This window comes from Poecilia formosa, unplaced genomic scaffold (assembly GCF_000485575.1).
Source record: "Poecilia formosa unplaced genomic scaffold, Poecilia_formosa-5.1.2 Scaffold113, whole genome shotgun sequence".
Taxonomy (NCBI): domain Eukaryota; kingdom Metazoa; phylum Chordata; class Actinopteri; order Cyprinodontiformes; family Poeciliidae; genus Poecilia; species Poecilia formosa.
In genome coordinates this window covers 1,250,260-1,264,340 of record NW_006800052.1, presented here as the reverse complement: position 1 = coordinate 1,264,340, position 14,081 = coordinate 1,250,260, and the positions used below count along the sequence as shown (strand labels likewise).

The 14,081-nt window shown below is 37.5% G+C and overlaps 1 protein-coding gene across 7 annotated transcripts in view; it reads right to left on the bottom strand.

Moving 5' to 3' along the window:
* cdkl5 (cyclin dependent kinase like 5) overlaps positions 1-14,081 on the bottom strand; it is a 36,366-nt gene that overhangs the window by 21,147 nt on the left and 1,138 nt on the right. For all 7 annotated transcript variants that reach the window (XM_016675378.1, XM_007560152.2, XM_007560156.2 and 4 more), the window contains exons 2-3: positions 9,936-10,291; positions 7,235-7,269 (exon numbers count right to left, since the gene is read on the bottom strand). In XM_016675378.1, coding sequence (XP_016530864.1) covers positions 7,235-7,269; positions 9,936-9,972 — 72 coding nt within the window. In that variant the 5' untranslated portion in view covers positions 9,973-10,291. The remainder of the gene's footprint in view (positions 1-7,234; positions 7,270-9,935; positions 10,292-14,081) is intronic.

The window sequence follows — 14,081 nt, the reverse complement described above, 5'->3', positions numbered from 1 at the left end:
AGATTTTTTTTTCCAGTTGAACAAAACAACTGTGAAACTGTGAAATTAATTCACATTAAATGTGAATTAATTTCTGAAATGATTACCCATGGCCTTGATTTTTACATCACACACCAGGGGTGTGTTACACTAAAAAAAAAGTAAAAAAAATACAGCAAATTCTGGCTTCAACACAAAGTAATTTTCTTAGTTAGTTTTCATTAAACAAAACACAAAATGTTTCCAATCATTCCATCGCTAGCCTAAATTCTTGAAAGCTGTTTTTTTTTTTTCTTTTCTGTCATCTGTAACACCCTCAGGATGCAGCAGTGCACACAGGGGGCCAGAGAGGATTACATCATGCACTAGAGTGTCCTTGGCTGCTCTCATGTTCCTCAATTGTTCTTTTGTCTACAGCGGGTCAGACATCACAGTCGGCCAAATTGCTGCGACGAAGCGAGGCAGCGTGGAGCTGCTTGTCACTGGCAGTGCTCTCGCTTATATCTGCCCATTGTTATAGGAAGGTGTAAATACAAACTTGTCAGTTTAAGATTTGACGCTCATTAGCAAATTGGATCATACAATGAAGATTTATTGCGACGGCAGAGGTACGTGCTGGCTGTGCAGTAATGATTTTTGATAAAAGGGTAAAAAAAAAGAAATCCAACCTCTTATCAAAAATAAACTGGGCCCATCAAGGACATACGACATTTCAAACTGCAGTATGTTGATGATGCTTATGTTTGTGCTACATCTTTGACCTCTTCTGATTAATCTTTTTAACAACTGATAAGTCAGCACTAAAAATAACCTTCAAGATCGCCACAGTCTGACACGAGCTCATTATATTAGTGCTAATGCTTGAACACTTCACTGATATACAGTTTGACATTGAGGTTTCAAAGGAGTCTCGATTTAAAACGATGCCCGTGACTCATACTCTGATATTACTCAAGTAAACACACTGCAGGTCTTTTTGAAACTTAGCCAACACAATTATAGACAATCACTAATAATTAATTTGTCTCCTTACCCCGACAGTACTACACAGTGACACCGTTTCTGCGCCGGGAGACGGACAACTGTGTAGGTTGTGATATTGTCACTCCTAAAGCACAAATTCAAGATAACACATAAGCCTCCATACAAACACCCACATATGCTAAACAACACTTGCATAAAGTGGCAGAACAAGTCCTGGCACACAAACGCTTGACTAATTAAAATGTTCCATCAAGCACACGCTGCAGAGTAAAGTCCCCATAAATTACACTGGGACGCCTATTTAAAATTAATTTAATTCCTTTGTTGTGATGCTCGGGCCTACTGTGTCTCCTGATTGGGTTTCAACCTATTTACAGTCGCATTATTCCCCCCCTCCGTCATACACAGGTCTGCTGTAGTCCTCTAACAGGGTGACCCATTTACCGGCACTGTGTAACACACCCCTCTGCGTCACTTCCTCTCCCTCAAACACACGTGCACCCATTGCTTCGTTCTCTCTCCTGTTGCCACCCTGTCTTTTTCGTCCCGCTTCCAGCTGGGAAAAGTAAAAATAACTGCTCTCTTGCAGCAAAGCTAAAAACACCATTTATTGTCAGGGTCCCAGGGTCCCAGGCTCCCAGGCGTGTAAAATCGAGTCTTTCCTTTTGTTACATAAGTGGGAAACATGTCATATGTCACATTAGTGAGTCAAAGGAAAGAAAAGGCACTTTAACGTGACTGTACTTCTGAAGCTGCTGGTTAATTTGCATGCAGATTTGTTGGAGAATGACACATTAATGTAATAAAACCAGAGAGACAGTAAAAGTATTTGCCTTGTTAGTTGGTCTCCAGGTGAGGAAACGTTTTTGCGTTTTCTGTGTGTTTCGTGTGGTACAGTAGACAAAAAGGCAACAGTATTACATGGAAATTCACCCTGTTTTCACCTCGTCTTGTGTGGAGTCATTATTCATGTGGTTTATGTTTTAATTTTTGTAGCCAGGTGTCACCTTTACTGTTGAAAAGCTGATCCAGGTGTTTGATCTGTTCCTACATGCATCAAATGACTTGGTATCCGAGCTAACTTCATATTAGCCACATCAGCCTTTTGTTTTGGAAATCAATAACACTCACTACACTGAACATCACAGAGATCCCAAATCAAAATGCAGGGGAGAAAAGGAAGTTTACAGACTGGAGACGGGAATCAGCTGGTACTGACTGTAAGCTGTCATCTTTAGAGGTGATGAAACAGAGCCAATGTGCAGACAGCCACTGACGAGGGGAGATCATAAAAAGATTTAAGAAACTAAACTTACAATGCTCAGGAACTGTCAGAGAAACTGGGACACAGAACAGAGCTTCAAACTACATAAGAATCAGGGCACGAAAACCAAGAATCCGGCATTAAAATCAAGAGCTTATACACTGATGGATCAGTGGATGATGATGATGATGATGATGAAGCAGTTTAGGTGAATGGCATGAGCAAAGATTACTGGAGAGGATGAATATAATAGAAACAAATGGGAGACAGACTAATTACACGAGAGAAAGTAAAGAGGACATAATAAACCAAAGAAACAAAAATCTAAGCAAGCTACAGAGAAATGCACAAAGAACAAAATGAATAAACTTGTAGGGCCAGACTTTATCAGCATCAATAAAGACAGGGGACTGAACAATGTATGGCTAGACCCGAATTGAAATAAAACACAGCAGAAAACAACAGAAATAAACAAAATGAATTAACATAGATATGCAAGAACGACAATAAACTATAAAAAAGGCCTAAAGGAAAAAAATATGGCAGAAACTATGAAGCATGAGCCAACAATCGCAAACCAAAAGTCAAAAATCCAAAAAACTGTGACAGTAAACCAGAGATGAGCAATTCATTCTTCTGAAGAGCCACTTGACTAGCTCAAGTTTTTACAATCTGTTTGTCCAAATTTTATTATTTCGAAAATTTGATAATAAATTCTAAATATAACTTTTGTGGTGTACTATTAAACTGAACAATACATTGCTATATTTGTATTTTTGCATAGCTTTTATTTATTTATGTGCTAATCTCATTTTATCCCTGAGAGCATCATCAGTCCTCCACAAACAGAGCTGCTAAATCTTTGGGTTTCCAGTCACAAAGATAAATGGCAACACAGGGAAAAAGACATGAACAATGTGCAAGCAATGCAAGTCATTCAGATGCTGAAAGAGGTAGAATAAAATGCAGAAAAAAGGCCTTTGTTTGAAGCATAAATTTGATCTTTGAAGTTTTTTTGAAAGTAATATTTAAACCTGCGACCTCAGTATCGGGTTTCGTCCTCTGAGTTATAGATATCGTTACATCCCTATACTGATACACTGAACTGAACTGAAATTACATGGCTTACTGTGTACTCACACTGCCCAAGAGCTGATAAATGATGAATCTCTTGCTCGCTGTAAATAAATGTATGTCTAATTCTGTGATTTTACCCCATGCAGTTATGTTTGTCTAAGAGAAAAGATTATCAGAGGTGTTTTCTTTTCCCGTTTGTCAGGCGCACCAATCCAAAGCCATCCTCGTTTGACATGTTTACAGCAAAGCATCATGAATATATTTGTTCTCAATGGTCAATTTTCCTGTCATGGCAATGTTCAGTTCTCCTTTCTGAACTGTAATAAGACTTAAAGCTATGCCTAATTATTAGTGTGGAAGCTTTGAGTGATGGACAAGTGCTGTGGCTTTAAGGTCTTTGTTGTAGATGAGACTATTTAGGGCCAGCTTCAAAGCGTGCAAATACATGAGGTTTAATTATAGGGTACCAAGCCATCAACATCATGGCATTACCCCAGGAAGAAGTAGGCTGAAAGCCAAGATTAGGACCACATGGAAAAAAAGTCGGTCAGCAATTATAGAGAAACAGAAAACTCCATGAAAAGAAAAACAACCGATTTGCCAGGATACAGCCAGACAAAGTCTGGAAGTCTAATAAGGTTCTCTAGAGAAGCTTAAACTATCCTGATAGACAAACCCAAGTCTGAGCAATACTGGAGACAAACAGTTGAGGAAAATGAACATAGCACTCCATTACTGACAGCTCTAGAAGCTGATTGGTGCAACCGCCCGGAGCAAGAAATGTCTTTCCCAGTATCCAAACCACAACATGATGATCTAGACCAGGTTACATTCAGTTGTACTAGAAAAACTAGAGGCCAGCATTACAAATCTTAAGGATCTGGTAAGCTTGACGCTATACTATTATTTTTCTTTAATAAACAATAGATAACGCTGCATGGTGACGCCTTTGGTTGGCTTGATGCATATTGCATGACATATATGAGCATATTGATGGTGCATCTGTTTTATGGAGAACAAATCAGTGGCAGATGATAAAATATCAACTCCTTAAAAATGCGTCATGCTTAGCAGTGAGCTATATTACAGTCATGTAAAGCAACTGGACATACGGATAATGATCAATTTTATCAACACTGAACAATTATTACCACTTAAAAAAGCCAGAGGAAGAGCGTGGCCGGTTTGATCTTGAGAGTGATTTGGTGTGAAAGTAAACGCCATGATGAGACTAAAAGAGATGTAGCCTGCAGAAAGTAGCTTGTAGCATATTAGTCTGGTAAGGGCTTTAATTAGACTTCAAAATAACTTGATAACTTGATAGTGCTACATGTCATGGACATTCACAACACGTCCCAGCCAGCCCCAGTCTAATGAACCTTACCCTGAAAGCAGGCCGCAGCATACTACTGGAAACCCTCCCCAAAACACTAAAATGTATTTTAAGCAAAGACAGAGAGCTCTTACTAAAGGCAATATGAAAGTACATTCCTGTAGAGTCGCAATAATTTTAAACGGCTGGCAAGTAAAAATAATATTCTGTATTCTTCATAGGCTTAAGGGAGCAAGACAGTGGCCCTTTATTTCACAGAAAACATCTTAAACTAGCTAAAATATTATAAAATCCTGAGGTAGAATGTGTTATAGCTCGATGAAGCTGAATTTGAAGTTTGAGTTACAATTTCAAGAGGTATGTTTAACAAAAAAAAACACAACATTTGCTGTTTGATGTTGCCCATGTGCAGCATAAAAAGATACGTTTTTATTAGTGTAGAAAGTAATGAACAGCTCAAATACCGGTCAGTGTTGATGAAAACTTTACTTATCTACTAGAAAACTGAAGATAAAGACATAATTTTCAGAGTAACCATAAGCTTTCACCTGATTATGAAAGAAAAAAGCCAAGGTCAACATTTCCATTTGGTTGAAGTAGGACACAAATGCAGGACCGGCAGAAGCAGAGAGCTGATTATGAATGTTTAATGAAAAACAACAACACAGAAACAATAGGAATCCATGGTAAGAGAATGACAGGAAATCAACAGGGAGACAACAGGAGGAACCAGCAAAGAGTGAGAGCAGCAGAAGTGTTTAAGTGCTGGAAGAGTGAATGTGGAACAAGTACCTGGGTGAGAGAGAGAGAGAGAGAGAGAGAGAGAGAGAGACAAAGTGGCACAGGGGGCCACTTTGTCTCTCAAAGTGACAAAGTCACTTTGTCCTAGTGGACAAAGTATGTCCACTAGGACATACTCATCTATGTCCTAGTGGACTAGGACATAGATGAGTAGACATGAGAAGCATAAGAAGCTTTACATTCTGCAGTTATAAAGAATAACTATAAACTAGAGTCACAAAGAAAGCACTGAACTAAAGTAAAACAGAAACTAGACTGATCTTATCAAAGGAAGAGACCAAGGAACACAGAATATCCTAAAAACTAGAATCAAACCACAAAACAATCCGGGACCTAACGACAGGGGCTCAAACAGTTCCAGTAAAACGTATTTGTTGTTCAGATACTTACAAAAAAATCCCATGTGGTCACACGTGAACTTCATGAGATTTTTTTTGTAAGAGGATACTTCTTCAGTTTCGAGTTTACTTGAATGTTGCAGCAAGAGTTGCATTGTTCTTCACATATTTTTGTGCTCTAGGTTTTAAAAATGGTGTGTTTTTAAATTAATACATTTGGCTGTTTGTCAGTACTGACTTGTAACCATTCAGTTTTCTGTGCACAAATTAGAGTATGGAAATTGGCAAAAGGTCATTAATGATGTGCAAACACTATTATGTATTTGCCTCAGCTCTACACCTGAATATTACCAGCTCTGACTGACCAAGACCTGGTCATTTTAACTAAAAATATCACAAAATAGACTCTAACCTATGTTTACATTCTGTAAACATATAATACCATCTGTTAAAATACTGGCGATACAGTTCATGTTCAACACTATGTATAGTAGATTGTGTCATACTAATGCAAAGCCTGTGGCAAAGTTAAATGATTTAAACGTACAAGTAGAATAATCCGAAGGACGTAGAGTAACACAAATCTGTCATCAAACACAAACTCAATGATTCATCCCCAATATGAAAAACCTCTCATTTTAACCTTTAATATGATTACTCAACAGAGTGGAACAATCTGTTTTATGAGTTCACAGTGCCATATTTTATCTAGTCGTTATAAAAAAAAAATGTCACTTTTTCACACTGCATTGGAAAGAGAATTATAAAATTACATGAAAAGCACAAATAAGATGCAAGAAGGACAACATGGGCGTTCGGTGATTCAGAAATGCGCAGCAACAGCAGCTATTAGTCAGATTAAAGTCTTACTCAACATCTGTAAGTTAATGAAGCCATCAAAACAGGTGGTTGTCATATTAGCAGAAATCTGCCATTAACCCAATTCCTTTCTGTTCAGTTTGTGCATATGAAATATTCAGAGTGTGTATAAATGTTTTACACATAGACAACGTCTCCTGTTTTTGCCACTGATTTGCTCAAGCAGGTTTTAAAGCTTTAAATATTTTAAATGCAGTGATCCTTTCTTCGGAAACACAAGCCGTCTATCCAATGCACTCGACATAAACATTGCTGTTTTGAGAGATAATCAGGGAAAATTGCATGCACACAAAGCCTGGAAACAACAAGAGGAATTGATTATTTTTAATACTTAAAACAGTCTACCTATTCCACCACACAAAGTCTGAAGACTAACTGTGAAGACCGCAAACGAACACAAAGATTGTTTTTATGGCCTCCCTTCATGTAGATGCTGAGGATCATTGATATTCAGCCTTAAAACTGAACAAAAACCAAGTCAACATGTTCTTCTTCTCCGATAAATTTTCTTTTAACCTGTATGGGAATTTGATTTTATCCTATCTTACGAATGACAGCAAGATCAGAGGAAATCCTTACCTTGTGTCTGCACTTAAGCACCACTCCATATGCACCTGGCAGAAACAAAGGGGGGGCACAAAACAAAGATCAATAACATGCACTTATGATGCTACCCTGATGTCATGTCTTGGCTTGTAATCTTGCATAAAGACGTCTTTAAAGAACAGAGCATTAAAGATCAGGTAGTGAGGAGGAGGTAAACTTTCTCTCCCACACAACAAACAAAGTTTAATGCCTGGATCTTTGTGAAATCTTGACCCAGACGTCACCCTGTTGCATTATGTCATTGTTACGGCATTTGGACTATGTCCATATAGCTAGGTATTGTTAAATTTATACATCAGATCAGTCCTTTAAACCTGAGATCCCCAGACTTGTACAGGGCAGTGACTGTAGTTGTGCCAGGCTTGGGTGTAAAAAATAAATATGTTTTGTAATTTCCGTGGGATTGAGAATCAGAGATACAGGGTGGTTCTTTCGAAATGAACCACTCTGTATCTCTGGATCTGTATCTGTATGAAGTCATCAGCTTTCATGACTAGGTGGAGCGTCTGACTCTTTCCAGGTTGCTGCTCTTGCTTTAGTCGGTGAAGCTGACACACAACTACCCCGAGTCCAACAGAAGAGCAAGTTTGGTCTGTGGTGAGCAAAAACCTTCCCTTGAGTCTTACATGTACACATCAGAGTGCATGTGAAGGTGTCATGCCTGGAATGAACACAGAAGGCCAGAACAGATGTTTTTTGCTTGAAGAGAAAAAAAGCCAAATCATCTTTCAAAAGAAAGAAAAAAAAAATCCCATCTAATTTCAGCATGTCTGTTTCTTTTTTATCATGCTGGTGATTATATCATGGTTTGGACTGTTTTACTGCAGATGTAAAGTTTCAAAACAAACAGCCAAAGTGGGTCAAGAACAGTAGATCTTGATAGAAGAAACAAGCAACCAGCTCCATGAAGACAAATTGGTAACCACACAAATCCAAAAGATAAAAAAAAAAATTGTTTTACAACTTGTGTATAACACAACACCACTGCAAACTACATAGCATTAGTGTTTTGCTTTATTGTGGGGAGCCTGATATAATCTTTTCTTCATTAAAATGGTCAGGCCCAAGTAAGGAAAACAAGCCCAAAATACTGCAACCCATTCAACTTGCAAGCGACTTTAGTGAAGGAAAAAAAAAAAAACAAGCCAAAAATTGCTTATAACTTGGCAACACTGTTCATGAAGCAAACCAGCAACTCAAAGCACACATTGTGTTTGAAAGAACAATATACAATATATTATAATAAAAAATAATATCTGTCTTGTTGTACATTGGATTTTAACACAAAATGAATCAAAATCGAAAGAAACATGAAACCAAATAAAAATAAAAAACAAAATGTGGTCTTGTGATTTACTACAAACTATTTTTTTAGCATATTACCACAAAATCAGGTCACACCAGATGTTAAACTCAAAGGAGTTATGATACATTTATGAAACAGTTTTAATCTGTTTCTCCCGCTTTCTCTTGCAGTCTGTTAACTGCTAATACTTGTAATTTTCTCAAGCATAATTTAATACATCCCAGAGAGCGATATTGAGATATCGTTGTCTTTTCTATGTTTGACATGAGCTTTTTAAAGTGCGGTTTGAGGTAGCGCATGTGAAACTCAACATTTCTTGCCAAGCTGGAAGTGGGTGGAACATGCCCTGTAGGCTGCTGGAGGACTTCTTATGTGGAGCACCAGCAAGAGATGTGGTGGATTTTTTTGACTCCTTGTATCAAAACGAGAAGAGATTTGAGAAGATGCAAGCAAAATGCAATTAGGAAACAACTGTTAACGTTTGCATGGAGAGAATTAGGTCAGCAGATGCAATTAGAGTTTAAGTAATCAGAAGTTCAACTCAGGAAAAAAATTTGCAAGTATTCCTAAAATAAATGTCGCTTTCATTGTTGAACCATAATATCACAATGAACTTTTTTTTAATTTAACTTTTAATTTAGTATGTCTTTCAGTGATTAGGATGCTCCCATATTAAGAAAGTAGTTTATAGTCATTCAATCTATTTTATTGGCAAAATTTGCTCAAAATTAATGTAATAGAAGCATTTTAAGCTTTTTTTTCTTTTTTAGTTGAACTCTATAAGAAGCTATTGTTAAACCCCACTGACAGTTTCTGCGTAATACAAGGGGAAAATACTTTTGGTTCCACCTTACCAAATTTGGAGTTTGGTAAGACCATATTAGCGCTTTCATTGTCATTGTGCTTTGGTCTGATGACACTCAGATCAAGCCTTTTTGTAAAGGGGTTAAACCAGCTGGGAAAAAAAAAGAATCAGGTTTAAGGCTTGTTGCATTTGTTTGCAGAGGTAAAATTTTGACATATCATCTACAAGCTGTAGATGATTTTCATCTACAGCTACAACATTTTCCTTCTGATGTCTGCACATCCCACTGGCTTCTGCATATTTCTCAGCATAATAAATAAATAAATACCTGCTCAGAATCTGCCTGCCTGCCTGCTATAAAACTATAAAGCTCCTCAGACGCAAAATGTGGAGCATATATACGATAAAAGTTATGAATAGAGTCCTGCCGCACAATGCAAAAACACTAAAACTCTCATGAAAAACACGCAGCATGACACACCAGCGTCCCGAGTGGTGCAGATCATCAGCATTAGAGCTGGAGGTTAACAACACCATTTAATCTGCTGTGTGAAACCACCCACCTTCTCCCACAATGCCAAGGACTTCAAACTTATTCATCACATCACAGAGAGCGGGGTCTCCTCCACCAGGTGAAATGATGCACTGCTCAGACTTTAAGAGGGACACTCCTGCTTGGACCAGCAGCCGATCGGGTCGGCTGCAGACTCCCGGAGAAACGTGGCAGGCCTCTGACAAGCCATCTTTACTCCTCCTCTTTTCACAGACCCTGCTTTTCCCACAGCACACACTACTTAACGTCCTCTAAATGTCAGTTTCCTTGTGTTAAAATATCTGACTGGAGTTCTTCTAGATGTCCTTTTACTCCATATCTTTGTGTCGCTCCTGTGCCTTCATCCAAAACTCCACATGGGGGAATCTGGAAGAGAAAACAAACAGAGAAGTGTTTGAATACTTAGCCTGGAGATCACTCCAATCTCTAATTCATAATGCTTCGCACAGTCGGTGGAGTAAACCACGCACATGAAAATACGAGGCACATAGAGTAAAGGCGTGACTTTGACATATGTAATACCTCATATCACCTTTCTTATGCAACGATTCCTGATCGCAGAGTAGCAGTGATGTTAAGGCTAATGCATTCTAAAAGTAGGTCTTCTCCTGATTCAGTTTCTCTAGAGGGTTGGATTATTAAACTCGTTTCACTTCTTAATGCATGAATTATTTCTAATTTGCGGTGCAGAATATCTAAAATAGAAATGTTTTGGAGAGTTAGGGGGAAAGTAGAACCTCATAGTCAGAAATTGGTGTAAGAAGTCAAAACATCATTAATGCTACGACCTGCTAAACGCAAAGTTGAGTCCACATGTAGTTTTGAGTTCTTTAACCACAGTTCTTAAGATTTTTCTCCTTAAATAGTAAAAAAAAGTCAAACCAGATGTTTAGCTACACTATAAAATGATATCTTGATTTATTATTGCTAATATCTGACAATGAGTCTAAAGTAAATCTAAAGTTTTAGATCAGTTGGGATTACCAAAAATCATTTCTATCTGCAAAAAAACAAAATAGCAAGAGAGAGATTTTTTGGAAGATTTTGCTAAAAATGTTTCAAATATAAAAGTTTGTGAAACCTCAGATGGTAATATCCTAGCTTTTTTTTATTTTACCTTCAGATAGGTTTATTCATTCAGTTCAGTTTTAGCCTCAAATTGTTAGCTGTAATGTAACTTTAACATTTTAGTCTTGTTTACAATCCATATTCACATGAGTTATAAAGGTTTTGCAACCAAGCAAAGTCTACAAATTATAAATTAGCACAGTACATCATAGACCCTACCAAACCCTAAATGTGGATTTCATTTCGCCATTAATAAAGTGTTGAAGAAACTGTATTTCTTCAACTGTATTTATTAAACAAAGTAAATAAAAAGTTAACTAAGTTTCATTTTTCTGGGCTTAAAATTACAGATTTTTAGTTTGGATGAGTTTGCATGGTCTAACTTGGTAAGAAAAAAAATAACGGTCCACGCTACATCTTAACAAAGATATATCTATGGACAGATAGAAAACAAAGGTTAATCATTAGATGCAACAGCAATCGATTACGCGACACTAAAAAACTTAAATAATTCAGAAGTGACATCATATTGAAAATGCTTTGCACGATTTTACTTTCACAAGTAGCATAAAAACCAAGCCTCTAGATAGAGCACACGACTTCAGGACTTGGCAAAAGAGCCGCAGTGTAAATCTAAGTTTCTGTGACAAGACAGACTGTGTGAAGGACACTGGATTATGCAAACATTCATGGACGGAATCCCAGAAATATGAATCCAAAAAAACCTGCAAGAATGCTCCTTAAAAAGAAGAGAATGGAAATCTGATCGAAGAGAAGAAGCACATTCTTTACTCGGTTTACAATGAGAGCGTTTCTTTGTGTTGTGATGAGATCTAGCACAGCTGGAATGAAACTTACTGGGTCTAATAAAGGATGTGTTTGTTTTCCTGAGGGTAAATCACAGAGATGAGTGTGTAATGGATTGCTGACGGATCAGTACAAAAGCTGTTAAAATGCTAAATGAATAGAAGGGCTCCACTGACACTATTATCAACAATTTCCTCAGAATCTAGAAGCTGCAGATAAATATGTCAAAAATCTTAAATGCCACAAAAGAGATTATAAGACAAGTTCTGGTCTATTAGATTACAGTTTTCTTTAATCAAAATTGCATCAGAATGTATGTATAGGGGTTTCAGAAACAGCACAGAGTTTATTTTTGTGCCTCCTGCTGTTTTACTTGTTTCGGTGAAAAAGCTAAAGACATATTTTGGCCCGTTGTTTGTATATGATACAATCATCCTTATCAGTGGGTCTTTATAGTTACAAGGAAACATTTATGTCAATGACAAAACTCCTGCAAATAAGATTTCAAATGATCCCGGCTTTACGTTAGAAACAGAAAACCCACAATCGCCTTAGGATGCTGGTATGTCATGTTACAACATGCCAACATCCAATTATGTGTGGAAGAATGTCAAAATATTTTGGATATTTCTTTTATATGGATTATTTTTTATTAAATGTTAAGACTTATACCAAAACATGTGCATACAGTAGTGGTATTACAGGGCCACAGTGCTGCTAAAACCTGGCCAAATCTCCTCAAATTCTCAAATTCCTCTGCCTGTTCTCTACCTTCAAATATTTTCAACACCAAACCAGATCGTCGTCATTTTATTCAGTTTAGACATTCAGGATCTCAAAGTCAATTGTTAGCCCTTTAAGGGTTCTTGGCATGCATAACGTTGCTTTAATATTTGAAATTCTGCCTCTCAGAGCATCAACAATAACTTTATCTCCCTTTAATAAACATGTGATTGTGAGTGAGGGTTAAGATCGGGCAGACATCCTTAGGTAACAATGTATAATTTGTCTTTCTTGTAAGTGAATGAAAAGTGTAGCAGACTTCCATCAGCCAGCTGACTAGCTGTGCTCAGCAACAGGTAGGGGAGGGGGGATGTTAACCTACTCTATAGTCCATACAACTGGAGAAAACCCCAGTTTTCCCTGCACTTTCCATGGCAACTCATGCAAAGGACTTTAAACTTCCAGATGGTACAAACTACAATCTGAGCCACACCTGAATCAAATGGCTGGATTAATTAATGCAGTCCAGATCCACTGAGTCCTGCTAATAACTTGATTATCTGATTCAGAAGCAGGAACACATCTCAAAGTATTTGGCACCTCTGTTTTAGAGGTTGTGAAACTGTAAATATACAGTTAAGCTCCAAATTTGACATAACCTACTCAGATTTAGATTTGAAAGGAGTCGGTTTCCTGTTGGACAAGGGATCTCATCTCACAAATAACAATGAAACAATGCAAAATGTGTATTTATTTTGAGAAAAAAAAATCTGTTTTGAGTTGCACTACATTAACAAACTGCATTTTGGAAAGATTGTATACACTTTTGAGCTTCTAGTCTTGTATGGCTGGACGTAGGGATGGAAAGCATCGTCTATCCAAACCAAAGGGATTCAGCAGATATAGGTGCACCCTTTGCTACTACTACTACAGTTTCAGCTCATTGGGAAGGCTATCCAGAAGGTTTAGACAAACAAATCCAGTTTATAACAACCAGCCCCAAACCATAGCCTCTTCCTCTCAAGACAGAACATCTGACCCATTGCGGTCTCCTGGCAAGGAGGAAACAGAAACGTGTCAGTCATTGCCAGATAACATGTCTTCACTGCTCCCGAGTCCGGTGCTCTCTGCATCTTTGCATTTTCTATTGCCTCTGAGTGGTCGAGTGAATATTTCTTGCAATATAGTATGTTTTCATAACATAAATAAACACTGACAAAACTGCAAAACAAATGTGACAAATACATTTAAGCTGAGAGTCTAACAGTAAATATTAATACAGATGTCTTTGGTTTAAGTGGGAGGGAATCCTATCATGGATCCAGGTTCTGTTGGAATACTTTTTTCAATAATGCTGTGTGTCCAAAAAAGCAGAGATGAGAAAAGAAAACAACTGTTAAAATGGTTCTTTGGTCATTTTAATTTTTCTAAACTAGAACCATTAAAGCTTCTTCCTGAATTGGCTCAACTAGATTTCGATTTATTCAGCAGAACAACAGAGCAAAAAGAAGAAGAAGAAGAAGAAGAAGAAGAAGAAGAAGAAGAAGAAGAAGAAGAA